The 24,959-nt window shown below is 47.9% G+C and overlaps 1 protein-coding gene across 6 annotated transcripts in view; it reads left to right on the top strand.

The window, feature by feature from the left end:
- ulk1b (unc-51 like autophagy activating kinase 1) overlaps positions 1-24,959 on the top strand; it is a 103,994-nt gene that overhangs the window by 42,588 nt on the left and 36,447 nt on the right. For 4 of the 6 annotated variants that reach the window (XM_068006188.1, XM_068006185.1, XM_068006183.1 and 1 more), the window contains exons 9-13: positions 12,571-12,629; positions 18,104-18,186; positions 19,361-19,411; positions 20,062-20,150; positions 21,681-21,855. In XM_068006188.1, coding sequence (XP_067862289.1) covers positions 12,571-12,629; positions 18,104-18,186; positions 19,361-19,411; positions 20,062-20,150; positions 21,681-21,855 — 457 coding nt within the window. The remainder of the gene's footprint in view (positions 1-12,570; positions 12,630-18,103; positions 18,187-19,360; positions 19,412-20,061; positions 20,151-21,680; positions 21,856-24,959) is intronic. The other 2 variants (XM_068006187.1, XM_068006184.1) reach the window with 1 other exon arrangement.

The raw sequence follows: 24,959 nt of genomic DNA, 5'->3' as shown, positions 1-24,959 counted from the left end.
AAAACAAAAAGAAGGACTTGCTTGGATGACACGTTAAACCGAGACCCTGTCTGCCCTCTCAGGTGGATGTAAAAAATCCCACTGCCACTATTTCGAAGAAGAGCAGGGGAGTTCTCCCCGGTGTCCTGGGCCAATATTTATCCCTCAACCAACATCACTAAAAAAAAAAATTATCTGGTCATTTATCACATTGCTGTTTGTGGGACCTTGCTGCGCATAAATTGGCATTTCCTACATTACACTTCAAAAGTACTTAATTGGCTGTAAAGCACTTTGGGACGTCCTGAGGTCCTGGAGGGCTGTATGGAAAAGCAAGTCTTTCTTCTTTCTTGCATATAGCGCCTTTCACGACCACAGGACATCCCAAAGCATTTCACAGCCAATGAAATACTTTTATGAAGTGTAGCTACTGTTGTAATGTAGGAAACGCAGCAGCCAATTTGCGCACAGCAAGATCCCACAAACAGCAATATGATAAATGACCAGATAATCTGCTTTAGTGATGTTGGTTGAGGGATAAATATTGGCCCAGGACACTGGGGAGAACTCCCCTGCTCTTCTTCGAAATAGTGCCATGGGATCTTTTATGTCCACCTGAGAGGGGCAGACGGGGCCTCGGTTTAACTTCTCATCTGAAAGACGGCACCTCCGACAGTGCAGCACTCCCTCAGTACCGCACTGAAGTGTCAGCCTAGATTTTGTGCTCAATTCTCTGGAGTGGGACTTGAACCCATGACTTTCTGAGGCGAGAGTGCTACCATGGAGTCATGGCTCACACATGATCTTTAATGATGGTGACTCCAGCTTGACAGCATTGGGTCCTGATTCCCTCGTGTTGCACTCTCCAACGGGGATCTTTTATTAATGCAAGGTGAAGCCAAAATTTGAGCCCTTCGCTTCCTGTCATGTGGATGCTCAGAGGTGTTTATGGTGAAACCATCTCGAGCATTGCTTTCGTTCTTTATCTGTCTTCTTGAATTTCATCCATTTGACTCACAAAATGCTGCACAGCTTGACATCGAAAAAGATGGAAAGATAGATTCTACCGATGCCATTTGGAGTCTCTGTGTCAGCTTGGCTCAGTTGGTAGTAGTCTTGGCTCTGAGTCAGAAGGTTGTGGGATTAAACCCCATTCTAGGACTTGAGCACTGAGGGGGTTTTACACTTTCGGAGGTGTTGTCCTTCAGATGTGACGTTAAACTGAGGCCCTGCCGGCCCCTTCTGATGATTCGTTTGGGTGTTGAAAATCCCACGGCACTATTTGAAGAAGAGCAGGGAGTTGTCCCTGGCCAATATTCCTCCCCCAACCCAAACTACTGAAAGCAGATTCATTTGTCATGACAATAGTCACAACACTTCAATTGATGGTATGTGAAGCACATTGAGATGTTCCTGGGGCTTGTGATGAGCTGCTTTTATACCAAGGTTCGTGGGGTGTTGGCACCTCTCATTTCAAAGCAGATCTCCCAGCGTCTGAGTTTAGTTAATCCGATAAGTTTACATTGGGATTGTCGCTGGATTGGGAGCTAAGGCCTGTATCGGAACAGCTATATAAATTCAAGTCTTTCTTTCTTGTGTCGGTGAGGGAGTCTAACTGGAGCAGCATTCACACAAGCTTACTTGTCCTGACTGTTAATTGACTTTTCAATTCAGTCCAGAATTTAAAAAGAAATTGTTCCATTTTGTTCTATCAGTCTGCATGACTCATTCAATCTTAGTCCAGCTGCTCAGTGAGATGCAGTCTGTCATCTAATGACAAGACAATGGGACCTTGATAGAATGTTCCACGGTTGACTGCACATTAAGGTTATAAAAGGACATCTTCCTGTTTGTTTGGACTGGCTTTTAGTTCATTGTACTAGCCCAAAGCAGATGTTTGCTTAGGGTAGATTAGAGAGCAAGGAATGGACGGGGCAGTTTTGAAAAACAAGTTTCTGTCAAGTGTATCTGTCATGTTGAAATGCAGCTCCGAGTACCAGGGACAGAGGTTTGCCACCTACGACTGCTCGAGTTACCAATCCAGCAACAACCCCAACAGGAGGCTCACTGTGGTTTTGAGAGACCAGGAAGGGCTGGAGGAGATTAACATCTTCTCAACCTCGACAATGAAAGAAATAGAATGGCATGAACTCGTTCATTATAACCGAACCTTTGCGATGCTACAACTTGTATTCAGTGTGGGTGAAAGTGGAAATAAGCAACACTTCGATCCCTTGTACTGAAGAACAGAATTATCAAATCTTATGTAATGATGAGAGGCAAGGGTAATGTAGATTTAAGCAGGTAACTTAGAAAAAAGAAAGAAGTTGCATTTATATAGCGCCTTTCACGACCTCAGGATGTCCCAAAGCTCTTTACAGCCAATGAAGTACTTATGAAGTGTAGTCATTGTTGTAGTGTAGGAAACGCAGCAGCCGAATTGCACACAGCAAGATCCCACAATCAACAATGTGATATGAGCATAAGAAATACGAGCAGGAGTAGGCCATACGGCCCCTCGAACCTGTTCTACCATTCAATAGGATCATGGCTGATCCTTGACCTCAACTTTACTTTCCCGCCCAATCTTCCAAAAATCTATCGATCTCAGTCTTGAATATACTCAACGACTCAGCATGCACAGCCCTCTGGGATAGAGAATTCCAAAGATACACAAACCTGAGTGAAGAAATTCCTCCTCAACTCAATCTTAAATGGCCGACCCCTTATCCTGAGACTATGCCCCCTAGTTCTAGACTCTCCAGCCAGGGGAAACAGCCTCTCAGCATCTACCCTGTCAAGCTCTCATGATAATATTTTTAGTGATGTTGGTTGAGGGATAAATATTGGCCAGGACAGCAGGAGAACTCCCCTGCTCTTCTTTGAAATAGTGACTGTGAGATTTTTTACATCCACCTGAGAGGAGCAGATGGGGCCTTGGTTTAACGTGTCATCAAAAAGACAGTGTAGCACTCCCTCAGTACTGCACTGCGAGTGTCAGCCTGGATTATATGCTCAGATCCCTGGAGTGAGACTTGAACCCTCAACCTTCTTGACTTACAGCTGGGAGTGCTACACACTGAGCCACAGCTGACACCTTATCAATATAACTCAGAACACAAGCTTTCCAGTGAGCACACCAACCCGTTTGACCAGCCCCAGCCCTGCTGTTAAATAAGGCACCCAGATGATAAGATATAACTACTTGTAACCATAGTATAATAGTAGGTACAGCACAGGAGGAGGCCATTCGGCCCATCATGCCTTTGTTGGCTCTTTGAAAGAGCTATCCAATTAGTCCCACTCCCCCTGCTCTTTCTCCATAGCCCTGTAATTTTTTTCCCTTCAAATCCCGATCCAATTCCCTTTTGAAAGTTACTATTGAATCTGCTTCCAGCGCATTCCAGATCATCACAACATAGGAACATAGGAACAGGGGTAGGCCATTCAGCCCCTCGTGCCTGCTCTGCCATTTGATAAGATCATGGCTGATCTGTGATCTAGCTCCATATACCTGCCTTTGGCCCAGATCCCTTAATAGCTTTGGTTGCCAAAAGGTTATCTATCTCAGATTTAAATTTAGCAATTGAGCTAGTATCAATTGCTGTTTGCGGAAGAGAGTTCCAAGGGGGCAGAAGATATGCTGCAGCTATACAAAACCCTAGTTAGACCGCACCTGGAGTACTGTGAGCAGTTCTGGGCACCGCACCTTGGAGGGAGTGCAGTGTAGGTTTACTAGAATGATACCCGGACTTCAAGGGTTAAGTTACGAGGAGAGATTACACAAATTGGGGTTGTATTCTCTGGAGTTTCGAAGGTTAAGGGGTGATCTGATGGAAGTTTATAAGATATTATGGGGAACAGATAGGGTGGATAGAGAGAAACTATTTCCACTGGTTGGGGATTTTAGGAGTAGGGGGCACAGTCTAAAAATTAGAGCCAGACCTTTCAGGAGTGAGATTAGAAAACATTTCTACACACAAAGGGTGGTAGAAGTTTGGAACTCTCTTCCGCAAACAACAATTGATACCAGCTCAATTGCTAAATTTAAATGTGAGATAGATAGCTTTTTGGCAACCAAAGGTATTAAGGGATCTGGGCCAAAGGCGGGTATATGGTGTTAGATCAGCCATGATCTTATCAAATGGCGGAGCAGGCACGAGGGGCTGAATGGCCTACTCCTGTTCCTATGTTCCCATAACTTCTACCACCCTTTGCGTGTAGAAATGTTTTCTAATCTCACTCCTGAAAGGTCTGGCTCTAATTTTTAGACTGTGCCCCCTACTCCTAGAATCCCCAACCAGCGGAAATAGTTTCTTTCTATCCACCCTATCCGTTCCCCTTAATATCTTATAAACTTCCATCAGATCACCCCTTAACCTTCTAAACTCGAGAGAATACAACCCCAATTTGTGTAATCTCTCCTCGTAACTTAACCCTTGAAGTCCGGGTGTCATTCTAGGAAACCTACGCTGCACTGCCTCCAAGGCCAATATGTCCTTCCGAAGGTGCGGTGCCCAGAACTGCTCACAGTACTCCATGTGCGGTCTAACCAGGGTTTTGTATAGCTGCAGCACAACTTCTGCCCCCTTGTACTCTAGTCCTCTAGATATAAAGGCCAACATTCCATTAACCTTCTTGATTATTTTCTGCACCTGTTCATGACACTTCAATGATCCATGTACCTGAACCCCTAAGTCCCTTTGGACATCCATTGTTTTTAACTTTTTACCATTTAGAAAGTACCCTGTTCTATCCTTTTTTGATCCAAAGAGGATGACCTCACATTTGTCAACATTGAATTCCATTTGCCAAAGTTTTGCCCATTCACCTAATCTATCAATATCGCTTTGTAATTTTATGTTTTCATCTACACTGCTTACAATGCCACCAATCTTTGTGATGTGGAGATGCCGGTGATGGACTGGGGTTGACAATTGTAAACAATTTTACAACACCAAGTTATAGTCCAGCAATTTTATTTTAAATTCAATCTTTGTGTCATCGGCAAACTTGGATATGAGACTTTCTATGCCTTCATCTAAGTCGATAATAAATATTGTGAATAATTGAGGCCCCAAGACATTGCCCAGGTATGTACTGTCCACAAAAAGCAGGACAAATCCAATCCGGCCAATTACCACCCCATCAGTCTACTCTCAATCATCAGCAAAGTGATGGAAGGTGTTGTCGACAGTGCTATCAAGCGGCACTTACTCACCAATAACCTGCTCACCAATGCTCAGTTTGGGTTCTGCCAGGACCACTCGGCTCCAGACCTCATTACAGCCTTGGTCCAAACATGGACAAAAGAGCTGAATTCCAGAGGTGAGGTGAGAGTGACTGCCCTTGACATCAAGGCAGCATTTGACTGAGTGTGGCACCATGGAGTCCTGGTAAAATTGAAATCAATGGGAATCAGGGGGAAAACTCTCCAGTGGCTGGAGTCATACCTAGCACAAAGGAAGGTGGTTGTGGTTGTTGGAGGCCAATCATCTCAGCCCCAGGACATTGCAGCAGGAGTTCCTCAGGGCAGTGTTCTAGGCCCAACCATCTTCAGCTGCTTCATCAATGACCTTCCCTCCAACATAAGGTCAGAAATGGGGATGTTCGCTGATGATTACACAGTGTTCAGTTCCATTCGCAACCCCTCAAATAATGAAGCAGTCCGAGCCCGCATGCAGCAAGACCTGGACAACATCCAGGCTTGAGCTCATAAGTGGCAAGTAACATTCGCGCCAGACAAGCGCCAGGCAATGACCATCTCCAACAAGAGAGAGTCTAACCACCTCCCCTTGACATTCAACGGCATCACCATCGCCAAATCCCCCACCATCAACATCCTGGGGGTCACCATTGACCAGAAACTTAACTGGACCAGCCATATAAATACTGTGGCTATAAGAGCAGGTCAGAGGCTGGGTATTCTGCGACGAGTGACTCACCTCCTGACTCCCCAAAGCCTTTCCGCCATCTACAAGGCACGAGTGAGGAGTGTGATGGAATACTCTCCACTTGCCTGGATGAGTGCAGTTCCAACAACACTCAAGCAGCTCGACACCATCCAGGACAAAGCAGCCCGCTTGATTGGCACCCCATCCACCACCCTAAACATTCACTCCCTTCACCACCGGCGCACAGTGGCTGCAGTGTGTACCATCCATAGGATGCACTGCAGCAACTCGCCAAGGCTTCTTCGACAGCACCTCCCAAATCCGCGACCTCTACCACCTAGAAGGACAAGGGCAGCAGGTACATGGGAACAACATCACCTGCACGTTCCCCTCCGAGTCACACACCATCCCGACTTGGAAATATATCGCCGTTCCTTCATCGTCGCTGGGTCAATATCCTGGAACTCCCTTCCTAATAGCACTGTGGGAGAACCTTCACCACATGGACTGCAGTGGTTCAAGAAGGCGGCTCACCACCACCTTCTCAAGGGCAATTAGGGATGGGCAAAATATGCCGGCCTTGCCAGCGACGCCCACATCCTATGAACAAATAAAAAAAAGATCCCTGCGGGACTCCACTAGTCACATCCTGCCAATGTGAGTACCTTCCCATTATCCCTATTCTCTGTCGCCTTTTGCTCAGCCAACTTCCTAACCAAGTCCGTACTTTTCCCTCGATTCCATGGGCTTCTATCTTAGCTAGCAGTCTCTAATGTGGGACCTTATCAAATGCCTTCTGGAAGTCCATATAAATAACATCCATTGACATTCCCCTGTCCACTACTTTAGTCACCTCTTCAAAAAATTCAATCAGGTTTGTCAGGCACGACCTACCTTTCACAAATCCATGCTGGCTCTCTCTGATTAACTGAAAATTCTCGAGGTGTTCAGTCACCCTATCCTTAATTATAGACTCCAGCATTTTCCCCACAACAGATGTTAGGCTAACTGGTCTATAATTCCCCGGTTTCCCTCTCTCTCCTTTCCTAAAAATCGGAGTGACATGTGCAATTTTCCAATCTAGAGGGACAGTTCCTGAATCTAGAGAACTTTGAAAGATTATAGTTAGGGCATCTGCAATGTGCTCACCTACTTCCTTTAAAACCCTGGGATGGAAACCATCTGGTCCTGGGGATTTGTCACTCTTTGGTGCTATTATTTCCTTCATTACTGTTGTTTTACTTATGTTAATTTTATCGAGTCCCTGTTCCCGATTCAATATTAGTTTTCTTGGGATTTCCGGCATGCTATCCTCTTTCTACTGTAAATACTGACGCAAAGTAATTGTTCAACATGCCCGCCATTTCCCCATTGTCAATGACAATATCCCCACTTTCAGTTTTTAAGGGGCCAACACTGCTCCTGTCCACCCTCTTTTTCCTAATATAACTGTAAAAGTTCTTCGTATTGGTTTTGATATCCCTTGCAAGTTTCTTTTCATACTCTCTTTTTGTAGCTTTAACTATCTGCTCTGTGACCCTTTGTTGATCTTTGTATCTTTCCCATTCGCCAGGATCTGTGCCATTTTTTGTCTTTTTGTATGCCCTTTCCTTATGTCTTATACTGTCCCTTGCCTCTTTAGTTGTCCATGGCTGTTTTTTTTTTGGCAAGTAGAGTTCTTGCCCCTCAGGGGTATAAACCGATTCTGTATCACGTTAAATGTTTCTTTAAATATTTCCCACTGATCATCAGTCGTTTTACCCATTAACAGATTTGCCCAGTTTACTGTGGACAGTCTCTGTCCCAGCCCATTGAAGTCGGCCTTGCCCAAGTCTAGAATCTTAGCAGCTGATTCACTTTTTTCCCTTTCAAACACCACATTGAACTCGATCATGTTATGATCGCTATTGGATAGGTGTTCACGCACAGTTAAGCCGTTAACTAAATCTGGTTCATTACTCATTACTAAATCTAGTATGGCTTGCCCCCTTGTTGCCTCTAGGACATACTGCTGTAGAAAACTATCCCGGACACACTCAAGAAATTCACTACCTTTCTGACAGTTGCTCGTCTGCTTTTCCCAATCTATGTGAAGGTTAAAGTCCCCCATTAAGACCACTATGCCTTTGTTACACGCTTGTCTAAACTCTGCATTTATACAATCTAGCACTTCAGAGCTGCTGCCAGGGGTCCTATACACAACTCCCAATTTCTCAATTCAACCCATAAGGTCTTGCTGCGTAAAAAAATGTTTCCTCATGTTGCCTCTGGTTCTTTTGCCGATCACCTTAAATCTGTGCCCTCTGGTCACCGACCCTTCTGCCACTGGAATCAGTTTCTCCTTATTTACCTTTATCAAAACCGTTCATGATTTTGAACATCTCTATCAAATCTCCTCTGCTCTAAGGACAACAACCCCAGTTTCTCCTCAATCTTACAGCACCTCTAACTTAGAAAGATGTCCCAAGGCAGCTTCCATCATTACAATCAGCAAACAAACAAGAACTTCCTCTTCAGAAAAATAAAAAAGGGATCTACCAGGATGATTTGCCCGGATTTGCGAGTATCGGGTACCAAAAATCTGCCGGGCTCGCCGAAAGTCGAGAAACACCAAACTCCCGCTGTGTCTCGCTCACCCTTGCAGACTGACCTTGGCTCCTGCTCCGCCAACCCTTCCAATTTAAAACTTTCAGCTTCGTGTTGGAATCCCTTCGTGGCCTCACCCCCTCTCGATTTCTGTAACCTGACTGCAGCGTGCCCTGTGTGTACACGGATGTCAGCTGATACCACAGATAGGCTTCAGTCATGAGGATGGGCCAGAAAAAATTGGGGCTCTTTTCACCTGAACCGACAAGGTTAAAAGGAAATGTGACGAAGCTTTTCAAAATGATGAGGGGTTGTTGATAAAACGGCCTAAATGCTCAATGCCGGGACAGGCCGATTAAAATGGGGTGGTTGAATTATACAGTTACAGTGTCTACCTGCCACCTGGTTTGAAGACCTTACTGTGTTGTGTTAACCCCTACACCAGCTTTAGATTTTTAACGGATAAAGCACAGGATGTTTGTACTCAGGATGCACGGTGCAGATGTATTTATCTGTGGTTAAATTGTGGCCCAGACGTTGTCTTCATACAGCTAGAATCTTTATTTTAAACCACGAAAGATCAAGAAAGTTGAAGGAAGAGAGAGAGAGAGAGAGAGACGCGATCCATCGCCCACCTATCACTGAGCCTGTGGTTTACAACAGTTGCTCATTTTCTGCTACTGATTGGCCATTGCAGCAAAGCTGTTGCTATGCCAGTGATCCAAATTACGTGGGAGGGGGAGGGGGAGATTTAAAAAAAGAAATAATAACTATGCAATAAACTTCCAGCTGTATAACCAGAGAGTGGAAAGTTATGTAATTGCTCTAGTTTGCAGTTAATGTGCCAAAACTCATTAAGTTTTTCTTGTACGTTAAAGCTACGATGGGACTTAAAATGTTTCCACGTCCCCTTGGTTGGATTGGTCCAGCCCTTTGATCTCCTGGACTTTTCAGGACTGCAGACCAGAATATTGTTCCATCAGAAAACTTTCCTGTAACTAATACTCACTTTAACAAAAAAAAAGCTTGCACAACACAGAGGAAAAATCATTTTAATGAGAAGGTGTCTCCTTCCGCAATTAATGCCCAAGTTCTTTAAAAGTAGCTGGAACCAGAAAGATAGGGAATGGCCCTATTAGAAAGAAAACCTCATACTTAACAACCATCCAGAAGGTCGTGGGTTCAATCCCCACTCCAGAGACTTGAGCACATAATCTAGACCGACACTCCCAGTGCAGTACTGAGGGAGTGCTGCACTGTCGAAGGTGCCGTCTTTCAGATGAGACTTTAAACCGAGGTGCCGTCTCAGGTGGATGTAAAAAAATTCCATGGCACTATTTCGAAGAAGTGCAAGGCAAGTTCTCCCGGGTGTCCTGGCCAATATTTATCCCTCAACCAATATCACTGAAAACAGATTGTCTGGTCATTTATCTCATCCCTGTGCTGTGCACAAATTGGCAGTCCAAATGAGAGCTACCAATAGGTGTATGAAGTGGGTAGATGAATCTGGACCTCAAGTAATAATTCAAAATTATTAACCTCTGGTTCAGAATCTTAACAGTGACTACATTTCAAAAAGTACTTCACTGGCTGCAAAGCACTTTGAGATGTTCTGAGGTTGTGAAAGGGGCTTTATAAATGTAAGTTCTTTCTTTCTTAAAATAAAAGTGGAGGAAATTAATAATTTAGCTTCCAGATATTTATTATTCTGTTTGCACCAATGGATCTCCTGTGGCATTGTTGTGATGTTGCACTGCTAAAGTGGAACTACACTTAACTTGGCCTTGTTCTCTTCAGGCCACTGTTAAGCTACACCCTCTGGGGAAGTTGTCTCAGTCGGCACAACTCTAGGTCAGTTAGAGCTTAATTGCTGAGGGAAAATTTCCGTGGGTTGGCAGTTGCTTCTAAATCCTGGGTTCCTGGCCTGGGAGAGGGGCTGGACTATCAAGACAGGAAGTGATGGGATTTCTGGGCCTGATCCTCTGAGGGGGTTATCCCGGTCTCTCCCTATAACTCTGACGAGAGAATGGTGGTTATTTCCGCTACTTTTAGGTTTCTGTCAGAGTTACGTTGGGAAACCAGGAGAATCCCTGTGGAATTTCAGAGCCCTTTTCTCTCATAGTTTTGATAACTGAAATGTGATGGATGCAAGCTACAAGAGTGGTAGTTAGATGGATAGATAGATAGATGATGGATGAATGGACGGACGGACTAACAGATCGACATTAGGTAGAGAGAGGTATATGGAGCATTATCTCTTTTATCAAAGTACTCTCCTCGCTTTTATGAAAATAATGTCATTTCGAGATGGTCCCTTACTGAGTGACCAAAGATTTTTTTTTCTGTCGTGCAAGATGAAGTTCTCAACTCATCCTTAAAGGTGAAACTAGTAACTCCGTATAAAGTTTCTTTTTTAAAAGTTATTTATATGCCCTCTGGGGAGAGAGGGAAAAAAAACAAGTGGCAGCAAAGATGGATGATATATCCATCGCAATGTTTGAGATTTATTGCAGCATCCTTCTGCTCGTGAAAATCTGCTGCCAGGAGATCTGAAATCACTTGGTATTGGGATCTGTTACGGTGACTGATTGCTGCTGTCATTCTGTCGCGGAGAGGACCCAACCCCTCCAGTTGTCGCTGTATTTCTTGATGCACTGGGTATCGCATTTAGTCATGGAATTACAGAATCATATAGCACAGGAGGAGGCCATTCGGCCCATCGTGCCTGTGCCGGCTCTTTGAAAAAGCTATCCACTCCCCCTGCTTTTTGCCCGTAGCCCTGAAATTTTTCTCCCCTTCAAGTATTTATCCAATTCCCTTTTTGAAAGTTACTATTGAATCTGCTTCCACCGCCCTTTCAGGCAGCGCATTCCAGATCTGAACAACTCGCTGCCTAAAAAAAATTGTCCTCATCTCCCCTCTTTTTTTTCTAAAATATTTTAAATCTGTGTCCTCTGGTTACCGAACCTTCTGCCGCTGGAAACAGTTTCTCCTTATTTACTCTATTAAAACCCCTTATGATTTTGAACGCCTCTATCAAATCTCCCCTTAACCTTCTCTGCTCTTAAGGAGAAAAAAAAATAATGTTTTTTTTTTGAAAACAACACAGGCGTTTAATAGTCCGAAAGTTCAGTTGTTGAGTGGGCAGTTCTCTCTGTGGTTCACTGTGTCAATTTGCATCAATATCCAGTCTGACGTTGGGTCCCACAGGCCCGGAGAGTCCCACGTAGAGAGTCCATTGCTGAGTTGGCTGATCTTATCAGGTATATAGCGTAATCCCTCATGCATCCCATCAAAACAAAACAGAAGTCACATCGCATGGTTGCTGTCTTTCAGTTGTCCTTTTCAATCTCCCGTCGGTTCACTGACGGTTGTGCGGCACACGTTACCGCATTATCAGGTTGTGCCCTGATGAACCTGGAGCTGTGGGAGTTGCTTTCCTGACGCACTGTTCCTGTTGAATTTTTAAAAAAATGGAAAGTCAGGAGTTAAAAAAATAAATCCCACCGCCCACCGACGGCCCAAGGGTGGTCCAACTCGATTTTCGAGCAGGCCTCAGAGTGGACGACAAGCACTGCTACCTGAAACAGCCGGGGGCTTTATTTAAATGTTTAAATCGGGATCCAGCTTTTCTTGAGGGATGTTGACCTGCAAATTGGGGCTCTCCTGAGGAGCAGTGCTGGCGTAAAATGCCTCTTTTAAATCTCCCTCGCCCTGTGACCTCTTCCGGCCCTGTAACCCTCCGAGATCTCTGCGCTCCTCCAGTTCTGGCCACTTGCACGTCCCCAATTTTCTTTGCTCCACCATTGGCGGCCGTGCCTGGGCCCTAAGCTCTGGAATTCCCTCCCTAAACCTCTCTGCCTCTCTCTCCTCCTTTAGGACTCTCCTTAAAACCTACCTCTTTGTCCAAGCTTTTGGTCACCTGTTCTAATATCTCCTTCTTTGGCTCGGTGTCAATTTTTGTCCGATTATGCTCCTGTGAAACGCCCTGGAAAGGTTTAGCGCAGTCTGTAAGTGCAAGTTCTTGTTGTTGTTGTAAGGATGAGGGGGCTGTGTGATTCTGTCCGATGATGATGGAACGATTGAAGGTAACGGACTCTTTCTATTGCAGGCCAATAGTCCTCAGAATCTTCGTCTATTCTACGAGAAAAACAAGACCCTAGTGCCAAAGTAAGCCACTGGTTCTGTTTCTAGATGTTTCCACGAGCGTGTGTTTGCTATATTTACATTTGCCTCGGTTCACACATTACCACAAGTATTGAGTGCGTGACAGACAAAGGAGTTGACAATGGGGCCTGACTTCCCTCAACATTAGAGTCGGTGAGGAGCAGACCGCACCCATTGCTCCCCATTGACAGTTCAGCCTGTGAAAACTCTCCCGGGATCGATGGCCTCTATTCTGATTCGGTTAGGCGCCTGAGGCAAAAGATGAAGGAAGCCAAGTACTCAACGGGTTAAATTTCCCAGTCCCGCGCTCCCAGCAAGGCGTCCTGCGTTCAAAAAGGGGCATGGGTCGGAGAGTTGATTGCACGGTGACGTGGCCCAGTGCAGCGTCTTACACAGGCTGTCGAGGGTGTGGCGAGATGGTAATGAGAAGGTAATGACCGAGTGTGGGCGAGTTGGCCCTAAGTACCGGAATTTTCCACACTGCACCCGGCATCTTACACTTCACCGTTTCCTGCGCCACTGCGCAGCACGGCCCCAATCTCGAATCAACGAATCGCAAGTGGGAGCCAGCAAGTAGCGGGTTTTTGGCGTGTCGAACCCACCCGCCCTCACTGGGCTTGGGTTCCCAGGTCTCAGCCCAGCTGGAAGACCGAGGTTGGCACCACCAAAGTTCCTTAACAGTTTCCCCCCACACCTCCCCCCCTCCCCTCCCCCTCCCCCTCCCGCCCTCCCCTCTTGGAGGCGTGGACTGCCTCACTGGGGCACGATTCCAGTCGCAATCGTACATCGCCCATTTTTCATGTGTGAGCTTTGGCAGTGAGGGTTCGCTATTTGGCAGTAGTGGCATCACGAGACCCTGCAACTCCCCCCCCCCCACCCCCCCAGGCTCCATGTGCGCACTCACCCAGCAGGGGTCCCCCCCATAACCCGTCAGAAGAGCCGAGAAGTTCGAGTGGGACATGGAGGAGGTTGCGGTGGTGTGGGGGGAGGAAGAGGCGGGAGGGGGAGGGGAGAGTGGATGGGAGAGGTGATGGGAGGGGGGAGGCTGTGGAAGACTTGGAAGCAGGAGAGAGGATTTTTGAAAGCAACGCGCCAGTGGATAGTGAGCCGGTGGGATGGGAGGTGGGCTGTCGGGCTCTGGATGAGTTGGAATGTACGATGGCTGTTCCGATTTTATCCACCACTGAGGCAACAGTGCAAAATAAAACAAAACAGCCCTTCCCAAACCCCCAGGACCACAACATTCAAACACAGTGAGTGAAGAATATAAGGGGAAAATAGGACAGATTCGCCTGAGGGCCACATACATCTCCAGGACATTCCCGCTTTACGTGGCTCGGTCGCACCCTGACGTCACCAATCAAGCCGTGGGGTTGGGAGGGGGTCTCGGTGTGTTGAAAGCACCCCCCCCCCCCACCACCCCGAATGTGGCCCTGAACGTGCGGCGGGTGAAGTCCAGCCTGGACGGGAGTGGGTCGGCCGGTCGGTTACGGGACCCGCCCGCTTCCAGCGACTTCAACGGAAAGGGAAATCGGGCTCGGCCAATCCGTTGCCGCCTCCCCCACCACGGACGGGGAGGGTCCCACATTCGAGCCTTGGGTCTGGCCCAGCCGATCTCGGCTGAACCGGCAGCGAGACGTGGACTCTTGGCTCGGCGTCACTGCGGCAACTGGAAGGAGGGAGTCAGCCAGGGGCTGAGCCCCGGTTGGTCCCAATTCTCGGCAGTGACTTCCGCAAGAAAGGTGGGGTCGTGGGTGAGGTCACAGGATGAGGCCAGGTTTGGACATGGGGGCGACGTATTCAAACCTCCCCTTCCCCCACCGCAGTCGTTCCCCCCAATCACCACCTGCCCCCCCCCCCCCCGCCCCCCCCCAACCATGATTGCTGAGCTCACTGTCTGGTTGGTGCATTGAGGATGGCCATTTGGGAAAGATCGTGGATTTCAGCCAATGACACTGTGTCTCATTATAAGGGCACCGACCTCGGGAGGGGGGGGTTAAAACTGTTTGGGGGAGGGGAGAGGGGGGTTAAAACTGTTTGGGGGAGGGGAGGGGGGTTAAAACTGTTTGGGGGAGGGGGTTAAAACTGTTTGGGGGAGTGGAGAGGGGGGTTAAAACTGTTTGGTGGAGGGGTTAAAACTGTTTGGGGAGGGGAGAGGGGGGTTGAAACTGTTTGGGGGAGGGGAGAGGGGGGTTAAAACTGTTTGGGGGAGTGGAGAGGGGGGTTAAAACTGTTTGGGGGAGTGGAGAGGGGGGTTAAAACTGTTTGGGGGATGGGAGGGGGGTTAAAACTGTTTGGGGGAGTGGAGAGGGGGGTTAAAACTGTTTGGGGGAGGGGAGGGGGGTTAAAACTGTTTGGGGGAGGGGGTTAAAACTGTTTGGGGGAGTGGAGAGGGGGGTTAAAACTGTTTGGGGGAGTGGAGAGGGGGGTTAAAACTGTTTGGGGGAGGGGAGAGGGGGTTAAAACTGTTTGGGGGAGGGAAGGGGGATTAAAACTGTTTGGGGGAGGGGAGAGGGGGGTTAAAACTGTTTGGGGGAGGGGAGAGGGGGGTTAAAACTGTTTGGGGGAGGGAAGGGGGGTTAAAACTGTTTGGGGGAGGGGAGGGGGTTAAAAGTGTTTGGGGGAGGGGAGGGGGGGTTAAAACTGTTTGGGAGAGGGGAGAGGGGGTTAAAATTGTTTGGGGGAGGGGAGAGGGGGTTAAAATTGTTTGGGGGAGGGAAGGGGGGTTAAAACTGTTTGGGGGAGGGGAGGGGGTTAAAAGTGTTTGGGGGAGGGGAGGGGGGGTTAAAACTGTTTGGGAGAGGGGAGAGGGGGTTAAAACTGTTTGGGGGAGGGGAGAGGGGGTTAAAATTGTTTGGGGGAGTGGAGGGGGGGTTAAAATTGTTTGGGGGAGGGGAGAGGGGGTTAAAATTGTTTGGGGGAGGGGAGAGGGGGTTAAAATTGTTTGGGGGAGTGGAGAGGGGGGTTAAAACTGTTTGGGGGAGTGGAGAGGGGGGTTAAAACTGTTTGGGGGAGTGGAGAGGGGGGTTAAAACTGTTTGGGGGAGTGGAGAGGGGGGTTAAAACTGCTCGGAGGAAAGGAGAGGGGAGGAGGAGGTGACTGCACTGACCTGACCTCAGCTCCGACCTTTACAGCCAATAGTTTGGGTTTGAGTCCAGGTGGCAGGGTTGGAAGGTCAGAGTTCACAGGGGGAAGTGATCCTGTTGCTTTACACCAAGCGTCACACTGATTGGCTCAGGACCATGTTTGACAGGCAGCATGCTCATGCTTGCATACAAAAACTTTATAAAACTCTGGTTCGGCCACAACTGGAGTATTGTGTCCAGTTCTGGGCACCGCAGTTTAGGAAGGATGTGAAGGCCTTGGAGAAGGTACAAAGGAGATTTACTACAATGATTCCAGGGATGAGGGACTTTAGTTACGTGGATAGACTGGAGAAGCTGGGGTTGTTCTCCTTGGAACAGAGAAGGTTGAGAGGAGATGTGATAAGAGTATTTAAAATCATGAAGGGTCGAGACAGAGTAGATAGAGAGAAACTGTTCCCATTGGCGGAAGGGTCAAGAACCAGAGGACATAGATTTAAGGTGATTGGCAAAAGAACCAAAGGTGACATGAGGAAAAACTTTTTTACACAGCGAGTGGTTAGGATCTGGAATGCACTGCCCGAGGCAGATTCAATCATGGCTTTCAAAAGGGAACTGGATAAGTGCTTGAAACAAAAATATTTGCAGGGCTACGGGGAAAGGGCGGGGGAGTGGGACTAGCTGGATTGCTCTGGCATAGAGCTGGTGCGGACTCGATGGGCCGAATGGCCTCCTTCCGTGCTGTAACCTTTCTGTGATTCTATGATGATAATTTGTGGGACTATCATGTGAGGCCACTTGGAGGTGGAAACTCTCCCGTGACTTAACTAAATAATAATGTCACAGGCTGTTGTGGAGAATGTGCTTTCAAACTGCACAGGCAGGCTTCCCCCGACTGTTTAGCAAGCCTATCCCATGCCTGACTAGGCCACACAGATCAGGAATGTCCTAGGCTCCATCTGTGGCTTGACGCTGTGTTAGTTGATCTCAGCAGGACAGGAGTGGCTTTGGGGGTATGGGGGAAGGGGGGTTTGGGACTGCATTCAGCCTCAATGCCTCAGGTTTGAGGGGTGGATATATAGAATCATAGAATTTTACAGCGCAGAATGAGGCCGTTCGGCCCGTTGCATCCGTGCCAGCTCTCTGCAAGAGCTCTCCGTTTAATCCCATTCCCCTGTCCTTTCCTCGTACCCGATTACAACTTTCCTTTAAAATCAGTCACCGCTCCTGCTCCGGATCGCTGTCCGGTTGCTTGGAGAGTTTAGGCCTGATTGTCCTCGGGGTGTGGGGGGGCGGTTTGAGGGTTGAGGTGGGACTTGCGCCCGGCCCCACCGTGTCCCCTGCCCAGTTTTCTCAGTTGTTGGGTGGGGGGCTCATTACCCAGGGGCGAGCTCCCAGTGGGGCCTCCACAGCCAAGAGTTAGCAAGATGTGGGTCCACCCCTCCAGGGGGAAGAGGAGGCCATTTAATCCCACTCTCCAGCTCGCTCCCCGTACCCTGTTACACCCCCTCCTTCTTCAAACTGCTGTCTAATTCCCTTTTTGAATTCACGGACTCTGCTGCAACAACCATTTGGGGCAGGGATCTCCCCCCTTCCGAATCAATTTGCCCGCTGTACATGGTGGCAGGCGTAACCGAGAAATTTTTAAAAAGCATGCCAGGAATCTTCTTCATCCGGAATTGGAGGAACGCAGAGATCTCGGAGGGCCCTAAGCTCTGGAATTCCCTCCCTAAACCTCTCCGCCTCTCCACCTCTCTCTCCTAGTTTAAGACGCTCCTTAAAACCTACCTCTTTCCTGTCCTAATATCTCCTTATGTGGCTCGGTGTCAAATTTTGTCTGTTATTCGCTCCCGTGAAGCGCCTCGGGACATTTTACTATGTTTAAGGCGCTGTATAAAATGTTAAACATAGAGAAAATGTTTTAGACGCAGAGAGAATGTTTCTGCTTGTGGGCGAATCCAGAACTAGGGGTCCATAAATATAAGATAATCACTAATAAATCCAATAAGAGAGTGGTGAGAATGTGGAACTCGTCACCACAAGGAGTAGTTGAGGTGAATAGTGTAGATACATTTAAGGGGAAGCTGGATAAACACACGAGGGAGAAAGGAATTGAAGGGTATTCTGATCGGGTTAGAATGTAGTAGGGAGGGAGGAGACTTGTGTGGAGCATAAACACCGGCATGGACCAGTTGGGTCGAATGGCCTGTTTCCGTGCTGTAAATTCCATGTAATAGAAATGCAAGTTGTTGTTGCTATGTGTATTCTAATGGCTAATTATTGGATGTAAGACCCAGCTGGCCTCTTCCTTTTTGGGAAAAGAACCAGACTTTGCCCGGAACGCTTGTGTTTAATCTTGCAGCTCATGGCACTTGCTTTATCTCTTGTCCGCAGCATTCCGAGAGAGACCTCCAGCCACCTGCGGCACCTGCTGCTGGGACTCCTGCTGCGTAATTACAAGGACCGCATGGAGTTCAGTGAGTACCCGGGCTTCAGGATCACTCGGATCGGTGGGGCGCTGCCGTCACTCAAGCCTCTTACAGTCCCGTTAATCCGCCAAGTCTTATTTCGGTGTTTCCCCCCCCCCGACCGAGCGAGACTCGTTCAACCAAGAGCCGGCAAATCGAATCCTGCACCAGACCAATACAGAACGGCTTCTCCTTTCTTCAAATAAAATAACTCATTCATGGGATGTGGGCGTCACTGGCGAGGCCGGCATTTATTGCCCATCCCTAGTTGCCCTGAGAAGGCGGCGGTGAGCCGCCGCCTTAAACCACTGGGTTCAGTTCTGGGCACCGCACCTCAGGATGGATATATTGGCCTTGGAGGGGGTGCAGTGCAGATTCACCAGAATGATACCGGGGCTAAAAGGGTTAAATTACGAGGACAGGTTGCACAGACTAGGCTTGTATTCCCTCGAGTTTAGAAGATTGAGGGGTGATCTGATCAAGGTGTTTAAATAGATTAAAGGGTTCGATGGGCAGTTGACAAAGAGAAATTATTTCCTCTGGTGGGGGAATCAGATCAAGGGGGCACAATCTTAAAATTAGAGCTCGGCCGTTCAGGAGTGAAATCAGGAAGCATTTTTCACACAAGGGGAGTGGAAATCTGGAGCTCTCTGCCCCAAAAGGCTGTGGACGCTGGGGGGTCAATTGAAAATTTCAAGACTGAGATCGATGGATTTTTGTTGGGTGAGGGGATCAGGGGATATGGAGAAAAGGTGGGTAAATGGAGTTGAGGTACAGATCAGCCGTGATCTCATTGAATGGAGGAACAGGCCCGAGGGGCTGAATGGCCTCCTCCTGTTCTTGATCCTGTTATCTCTTTGGTGGGTAAATGCTAAATCAGACCACCGAGATTTGTTAGCGGTAACTTGAGATCGATGAGAATTAATGGGAACAGGGATTGAAATTTATAAGCGGCCCCCCTCAGGCCTCTGCACGACCTTTGTGTTCCAACCCCCTTGAGATGGGAAACCAGCTCATCTCACACAGGCCTGATGTCTTTCTACAATAATATCTTACCGTAGTTTGAACAAGAGTCTTATGTAGAGTAATATGAATTATGATTTAATTTTGTACCCCAGCACTACTCCTGAGCTGTGATGGTGCAGATTTTGTTGAGTTGATAAATGTCTGTTTCTTTTTGCAGGTGAGTTTTTCCATCATCCTTTCCTTGATGTCAGCTCTTCCATGAAGAAATGTGAGTGGGGCCAAGCCATGAGGTTGCTCTGATGTATTAGGGAGACAAGTGTTTGAAATGGCTCGCTGTGGAGCACTTTCACTGTAGTTCGATGGGTGCAGATAGTTTGTTTCGAGTGGCTGTGCTGCTTAACCTCAATCCTCCGGCGTGCAGCTCAGCCTCTCTTCGCTGTGCGGTCCCCTCCTTGGGCACATCGCACGCTGGTCGGTCACCAGTGCCAGGCAATATAAAGCACTGGTGCCCCTCGGTGCTGGGAGCACTTATCAGATCCCAGTAACAGACCGCAGTATCAGAGGGTGGTAGTTATTGCAAAGCAGATTTTGAAGGAAGAAAGAACGAACTTGCATTTATATAGCGCCTTTCACATCCTTAGTGCTTTCGAAGCATAGTCACTATCGGAATGTAGAAAGTGCAGCAGCCAATTTGCACACAGCAAGGTGCCACAAACAGAAATGACCAGATCACCTGTTTTCGTGATAATGTTAGAACGGACTGATCGCAACAAACAAGAGTGAGTGTACCAGGTGCCCACTTTACACACTGCGATCTAATAGATGTTTGAGAATCGATATGTGTAACTCCTGCGTATTGTATGAGAGTGTCGATGTTAATGTCAGAAGGTAACCAGCTGGTTTTCCCTCTGTTTACAGCTGCCCCAGTGCCTATGCCCACCTACCCCAGCTCAGGTTCCACCAGTTCTTGTAGCAGCTCCTCCACCTCCCACCTCGCTTCACCTCCGGTAAGTAAACAGCGGTCCCGTAAATAGATGGTGAACTCCCCATTGCGCTGGGACTAAAGGGGCAATTTGTTTTTAACTGGGGATGGGAATCGCCCATTGGGAGATTTTAACCCCCGGGGCATCGTTTACAGGAAATGGTCCCACGGGCAAGGTAATTATGGACTGGGAGGGGGGGGGGAACAGCGAGTCTGTGATTGGGGGAGAGAAGGGGGAAGCCTGGGGCAGGAGAGGCCCAATATTTCCTTGTGGAGAAGCACCTCTGTGGCCAATCTCCTTGAAGCCGCCCGTTTCGGCTGGTGACCATGCGGGCCGTACGCCCGCGGTTAAGATGGCACACGGGTCGCAATGATGTCATCAGGACGTGACACTGCCATTTAAATTAGGCCCTCTGTTCCTCTGGTGTGGGTGGACTTCCCGTGTCTGAATTCAGCCAAGTAAAAATGGTGAGGGGAAGGACCACGTCAGGAACGCAGAGCGAAACCCCCCACCCAACCCGGCCATCTTACCCCACCCCCTGAACCATTCCCGACGGGCGGGGTAGGGGGTTAAATTCAGCCCACAACCCTAGGGCTCAATCACAGAGCAAGAAGGGGCTCCTCATCCTCTTAAGTAGCTCTTATACGATGCTTGGCCAATTTGCCAACTTTACCTTTGGGGTTCCCAGCGGGACGAGGCGGGACCCCGAGATCCAACAGCATTGTCCATTATTAAAGTGTGGGCCGGACTCACACCAGGTGTACGAGGTGTGAAGGATTCCTCTCACGCTCGCTGTTTTTAGATTGGGTCGAGTTCTGTCCTCTTGTGGCAGCCTCACAGCTAACTTACCAGACGCTGGGTAAACCCGACCTCGCATGAAAGGGTCTTGCTGGCAGCATTTTTTAAAAATTAATTTTCGGGATGTAGGTAAGGCCGGCGTTTATTGCCCGTCCCTAGTTGCCCCTTGAGAAGGTGGTGGTGGGCCGCCTTCTTGAACCGCTGCAGTCCGTGTGGTGAAGTTATTCTTTGTCATGGGTTTGATACAACTGAGTGGATTGCTAGACCACTTCAGAGGGCAGTTAAGAGTCAACCACATTGGTGTGGGGACTGGAGTCACATATAGGCCCAGACCGGGTAAGGACGGCAGGTTTCCTTCCCTAAAGTTGTTTTTTTTAAGACAGTCCGACAGTTTCATGATATCAGATTTTTTATTAACTGAATCCAAATTCTCAAACTGTCATGGTGGATCACTAGTCTAGTCCTATAAGCACCTCTCGTACCCATCTCAAGGCACCCGTGTATCTAGAAGCTGCTGTTGTGATGTTTGGTTTCTTTCTCCTCCTTTTTTCCCCCTTCGCTCTCCTTTCCTCCCGGCACTACTTTCTCTCTCTCTACAACGGGCCTTGGTTGTTCTGGAGATTCCTGGTGGCCGGTGATGATGATTTGAGAGACTCAACCGTGCACTGAGAATGGCTGAAACTGTGCTGTCATTATCTCTGTAGCTGCTGCAAAGTGAAAGACGCACCTTTGATGGAATTTCCTTTCTCTTGTAAGCAGTCACTGGCCGACGTGCACCAGCTCCGCGAGAAGTCACTCGCCTCTCCTACCCAGGAGGCCCCAGGCTTCCTGCAAGGCTCCAAGGAGTCGGTCAGCAGCAGCGGCAAGAACTCTTCCTGCGACATCGACGACTTTGTCTTGGTGCCCTACAACAGCCCGACGCACTACTCCAGTAAGTCAGCTTTCCGCGCGCGAGTCACTCGGTGGGGGTGGAGGGGGGGGTGTGTGGTCGTCACACCGACAGCTCCGACCTAAGCCGGCCAAGACTCAGCTCTCCCAGCCCAAAGTGTCGGAGGGGGGGGGGGTGGGGGGGTTCTGGAGCGAGGAGCTCAGCGCGCCCAACTCACGGCGAAGACCGTTCCCTCTCCTCGTTCAAGAGGAGCGGACGCAGCCGGATTCTCGTCACGTGAAGTCCTGAGACACGGAGCGCTGATTGTAAAACTAATACAAACCGGGGGTGTTTTCAGGAGGATTACGGCAGCGATCGGCTGGTGAGATTGTGGTAATGTGAAAAATAAACCCAGCGGTGGCCCTTCTAGACTCTGACTTGTTTCTGGAGAGAGCACTTTGAGCTGTGAATCACTATGGTGAAGTACTGAGATCAATAGATTTTTGTTAACTAAGGGTATTAAGGGATAGGGAATAAGGGAGGGTAAATGGAGTTGAGTTGGAGGTAAGCCATGATCTAATTGAATGTTGGAACAGGCTCGAGGGGTTGAATGGCCTCCTCCTGTTCCTATGGTTCTCTGGTTTTTAAAAATTCATTCATGGGATGTGGGCGTCGCTGGCAAGGCCGACATTTATTGCCCATCCTTAGTTGCCCCTTGAGAAGGTGGTGGTGAGCCGCCTTCTTGAACCGCTGCAGTCCGTGTGGTGAAGGTTCTCCCACAGTGCTGTTAGGTCAGGAGTTCCAGGATTTTGACCCAGCGACGATGCAGGAACGGCCGACATATGTCGGGATGGGGTGTGAGTCGGGGGGGAACTTGGAGGTGATGGTGTTCCCATGGGCCTGCTGCCCTTGTCCTTCTAGGTGGTGGAGGTCACCCATGTTTACTGATGGGTACTGGTCTAACAATGGTGCAGGCAATAGTGAGAACAATTTGAGGGGATAAATTAAGGGCATCACACAAAGGGAGCAGTGAAAGTGTGAATTGTTCTTATAGTATATCAGTACCAAAATACACAGCTTTGTGTCTCTCTGGTTGAGAGGCGTCTGGTCCAAGGTCTGGGCGCAGCTAACCAGCTTAATTTCCTTGATGTGAGAGTCTGAGGAGAGGGTAAAACAAACACCAAAAACAAAAACGCAACACAGAAATTCTTGGAATTCGAACTGAAAAACACAGAAGCAAGATTTTCAGTTGAGGATGAGATGAGGACCTGTTTTTGTGTGATGGAGGAACGCAAAGAGTGACATTCTGGGAAAGAGGAGGAAGTGTGAGGTCATACACTTCGGACCTAAGAAAGATAGATCAGAGTATTCTAGGGATTGTGGGGGAGAAGAGAGATTTAGGGGTCCATGAACAGAAATCACTAAAAACTAGCGGACAGGCACAAAAGAAATTTTAAAAGGCTAATGGAATGTTGGCCTTTATCACAAGGGGCTGGAATACAAAGGGGAGGGAGTTATGCTCCAGTTATATAAAGCTTGGGTCAGACCCCATCTGGAGACTGCGTTCAGTTCTGGGCACCGCACCTCAGGAAGGATATATTGGCCTTGGAGGGGGTGCAGTGCAGATTCACCAGAATGATACCGGGGCTAAAAGGGTTAAATTATGAGGACAGGTTGCACAGACTAGTCTTGTATTCCCTTCAGCATAGAAGATTAAGGGGTGATCTAATTGAGGTGTTTAAGATGATTAAAGGATTTGATAGGGTCGATAGAGAGAAACTATTCCCTCTGGCGGGGGGAGTCCAGAACAAGGGGGCATAACCTTAAAATTAGAGCCAGGCCGTTCAGGGGTGATGTCAGGAAGCACTTCTTCACACAAAGGGGAGTGGAAATCTGGAACTCTCTCCCCCGAAAAGCTGTTGAAGCTGAGGGTCAATTGAAAATTTCAAAAATGAAATTGATAGATTTTTGTTGGGTAAGGGGATTAAGGGTTACGGAACCAAGGTGGGTAAATGGAGTTAAGATACAGATCGGTAATGATCTAATTGAATGGTGGAACAGGCTGAAGGGGCTGAATGGCCTCCACCTGATCCTATGGTCCAATGAGTGCTCCTTTGGTCATAGGCATCTATTTGCATCATTAGTTTATCTTATTCTGAGACTGGAAGACAGAAACGAGGGGATATAGCCAGTTACATTTTTGCACCCGCTCTGTATCAGGGTGAAGAATGGGTGAGAGAGAGAGAGAGAGAGAGAGTGAAGTGGTATCTTGGTGGTTTATAATGTTCCTCAGCTCCATTGGCAGTTCCAAAGGGGTTTCTACTGGCTGTTGTCTTCAGTTAATGTAACAAATCTCCATTCCGAAAAATAACATTTCAAAGCAACACATTCCCACAGTTTCCTTCGGGTTATTAATTATAGAGACGCACAGACAGTCTCCCATTTTTTCCCGAAGCAAGGAGTTTCAATGCCCCTCCCCCGCAAAAAGAAAAAAGAACGACTTGCATTTATATAGCGCCTTTCACAACCTCAGGACGTCCCAAAGCGCTTCACAATCAATGAAGTACTTTTGAAGTGTAGTCACTGTTGTAGGAAACACAGCAGCCAATTTGCGCACAGCAAGATCCCATAAACAGTAATGAGATAATGGCCAGATAATCTGTTTTTAGTGATGTTGGTTGAGGGATAAGCATTGGCCAGGACACCAGGGAGAACTCCCCTGCTCTGCCTCGGTTTAACCTCTCATCCAAAAGACGGCACCTCCCAACAGTGCAGCACTCCCTCAGTACTGCACTGGGAGTGTTGGCCTGGATTTTGTGCTCAAGTCTCTGGAGTGGGACTTGAACCCATGACCTTCTGACCTAGAGGCGAGAGTGCTCCCCGCTGAGTCGCAATGGGTAGAACTCATAAAGTACTTAATCATAATAAAACTTACAGAATACAATAAACATAGCTAAGAACTGATTTGCATATTCAAATGAGATCCTGTACCAAACTAGAGCAACACTTAGAGACCTTTCATTGTAGTCTAAAGGGCAATGTATTCATTGCACCTGAATGTTCTTTCAAATTTTCCTGTGTGTTTAATTCCAAACTAGGCTTCGTCAGTCAATTGAGAGTAGCTCTGTCTGGACAAACCAATACACAACATGACTAACCATTCATTT

Source organism: Heptranchias perlo, chromosome 25 (assembly GCF_035084215.1).
Source record: "Heptranchias perlo isolate sHepPer1 chromosome 25, sHepPer1.hap1, whole genome shotgun sequence".
In the NCBI taxonomy this organism is placed as follows: Eukaryota; Metazoa; Chordata; class Chondrichthyes; order Hexanchiformes; family Hexanchidae; genus Heptranchias; species Heptranchias perlo.
Note: the sequence above shows the minus strand (reverse complement) of the source record. Positions and strands in the feature narration are given on the sequence as shown.